The following is a 1,807-nucleotide window of genomic DNA, read 5'->3' as shown; positions in this document are numbered from 1 at the left end:
TGTGTTGTGTTGGTGTGTGTTGTGTTGTGTTGGTGTGTGTTGTGTTGTGTTGGTGTGTGTTGTGTGTCCCACCGTGTCTTCATGTGGCTCAGACACCATCCTGTAGGTTTTCTGTAGCTGTGAAACATTTTATTTCCTGTGTACTGCATCAGCTACAGGGTTGAAAATGAAAAGCTTCTTGACTTTTGTGTGTGTGTGTGTGTGTGTGTGTGTGTGTGTGTGTGTGTGTGTGTGTGTGTGTGTAGGACCGGGTGTGTTAACCCGCACACTGCTGAACTGTGGAGCTCACAGAGTGGTGGCGCTGGAGAGTGATAAATCCTTCCTCCCGGAGCTGCAGGTAAACATCACAGACTCATCACCTCATTAACACCACAACCCCATTAAATGTTTATTACACTGTTACTATAACACTGTGTGTGTGTGTGTGTGTGTGTGTGTGTGTGTGTGTGTGTGTGTGTGTGTGTGTGTGTTAGGAGTTGGAGTCTAAGTTGGATGGACAGCTGCAGGTTGTCCACTGTGATTTCTTTAAGCTGGATCCAATTGGTCAGGGCAGCATGAAGCCTCCAGCCATGTTCTCAGAGAAACTCTTCACCCAGCTTGGGATCTCTGAGGTGCCATGGACAGCAGGTGTGTGTGTGTGTGTGTGTGTGTGTGTGTGTGTGTGTGTGTGTGTGTGTGTGTGTGTGTGTGTGTGTGTGTGTATCACCTCCAGCCAGTTTAAGTCACAGAACACACCTCCTTAGCTTGAGATTTGAGATTTGCTTGAGACCAACAACACAGATGTACAGACTGAATAAACCTGCAACACTCATTCTGTGTGTGTGTGTGTGTGTGTGTGTGTGTGTGTGTGTTTTCAGATGTGCTGGTGAAGGTGGTGGGGATTTTCTCTCAGAGGAACGAGAGGAACATGTTATGGAAACTTGTCTATGCTCTGTATGAACGCCTGTCTGTGTTCCGCTATGGTCGAGTGGAGCTCATCATGTTCATCAGTGAGAGAGAGTACACCGTGAGTGTCTGTCTGTCTGTTCACCTGTCTGTCTGTTCACCTGTCTGTCTGTTCACCTGTCTGTCTGTCTGTCTGTTCACCTGTCTGTCTGTCTGTCTTTGTTCACCTGTCTGTCTGTCTGTCTGTTCACCTGTCTGTCTGTTCACCTGTCTGTCTGTTCACCTGTCTGTCTGTCTGTCTGTCTGTTCACCTGTCTGTCTTTGTTCACCTGTCTGTCTGTCTGTCTGTCTGTTCACCTGTCTGTCTGTTCACCTGTCTGTCTGTCTGTCTTTGTTCACCTGTCTGTCTGTCTGTCTTTGTTCACCTGTCTGTCTGTCTGTCTGTTCACCTGTCTGTCTGTTCACCTGTCTGTCTGTCTGTCTTTGTTCACCTGTCTGTCTGTCTGTCTGTTCACCTGTCTGTCTGTTCACCTGTCTGTCTGTTCACCTGTCTGTCTGTCTGTCTGTCTGTTCACCTGTCTGTCTTTGTTCACCTGTCTGTCTGTCTGTCTGTCTGTTCACCTGTCTGTCTGTTCACCTGTCTGTCTGTCTGTCTTTGTTCACCTGTCTGTCTGTCTGTCTTTGTTCACCTGTCTGTCTGTCTGTCTGTTCACCTGTCTGTCTGTTCACCTGTCTGTCTGTTCACCTGTCTGTCTGTCTGTTCACCTGTCTGTCTGTCTGTCTGTCTGTCTGTTCACCTGTCTGTCTCTGTTCACCTGTCTGTCTGACTGTCTGTTAATTCACCTGTCTTTCTGTCAGTTCTTTATCTTCTCTCTTACCATTTCAGCTCAGCTCTCCTTAAATAAATCCTCAGAATATTGTG

General features: G+C 47.4%; 1 protein-coding gene across 1 annotated transcript in view; it reads left to right on the top strand.

The window, feature by feature from the left end:
• The first annotated feature begins 151 nt into the window (after window positions 1–151).
• The window catches only part of tfb2m (transcription factor B2, mitochondrial), a 4,971-nt gene continuing 3,315 nt past the window's right edge, over window positions 152–1,807 (top strand). Inside the window, exons 1-3 of the mRNA XM_060880613.1 lie at window positions 152–337; window positions 474–627; window positions 858–1,006. Coding sequence (XP_060736596.1) covers window positions 167–337; window positions 474–627; window positions 858–1,006 — 474 coding nt within the window. The 5' untranslated portion in view covers window positions 152–166. The remainder of the gene's footprint in view (window positions 338–473; window positions 628–857; window positions 1,007–1,807) is intronic.

This window comes from Tachysurus vachellii, chromosome 10 (genome assembly GCF_030014155.1).
Source record: "Tachysurus vachellii isolate PV-2020 chromosome 10, HZAU_Pvac_v1, whole genome shotgun sequence".
NCBI classification, from domain to species: domain Eukaryota; kingdom Metazoa; phylum Chordata; class Actinopteri; order Siluriformes; family Bagridae; genus Tachysurus; species Tachysurus vachellii.
This window is presented reverse-complemented; position numbering and strand designations above follow the sequence as displayed.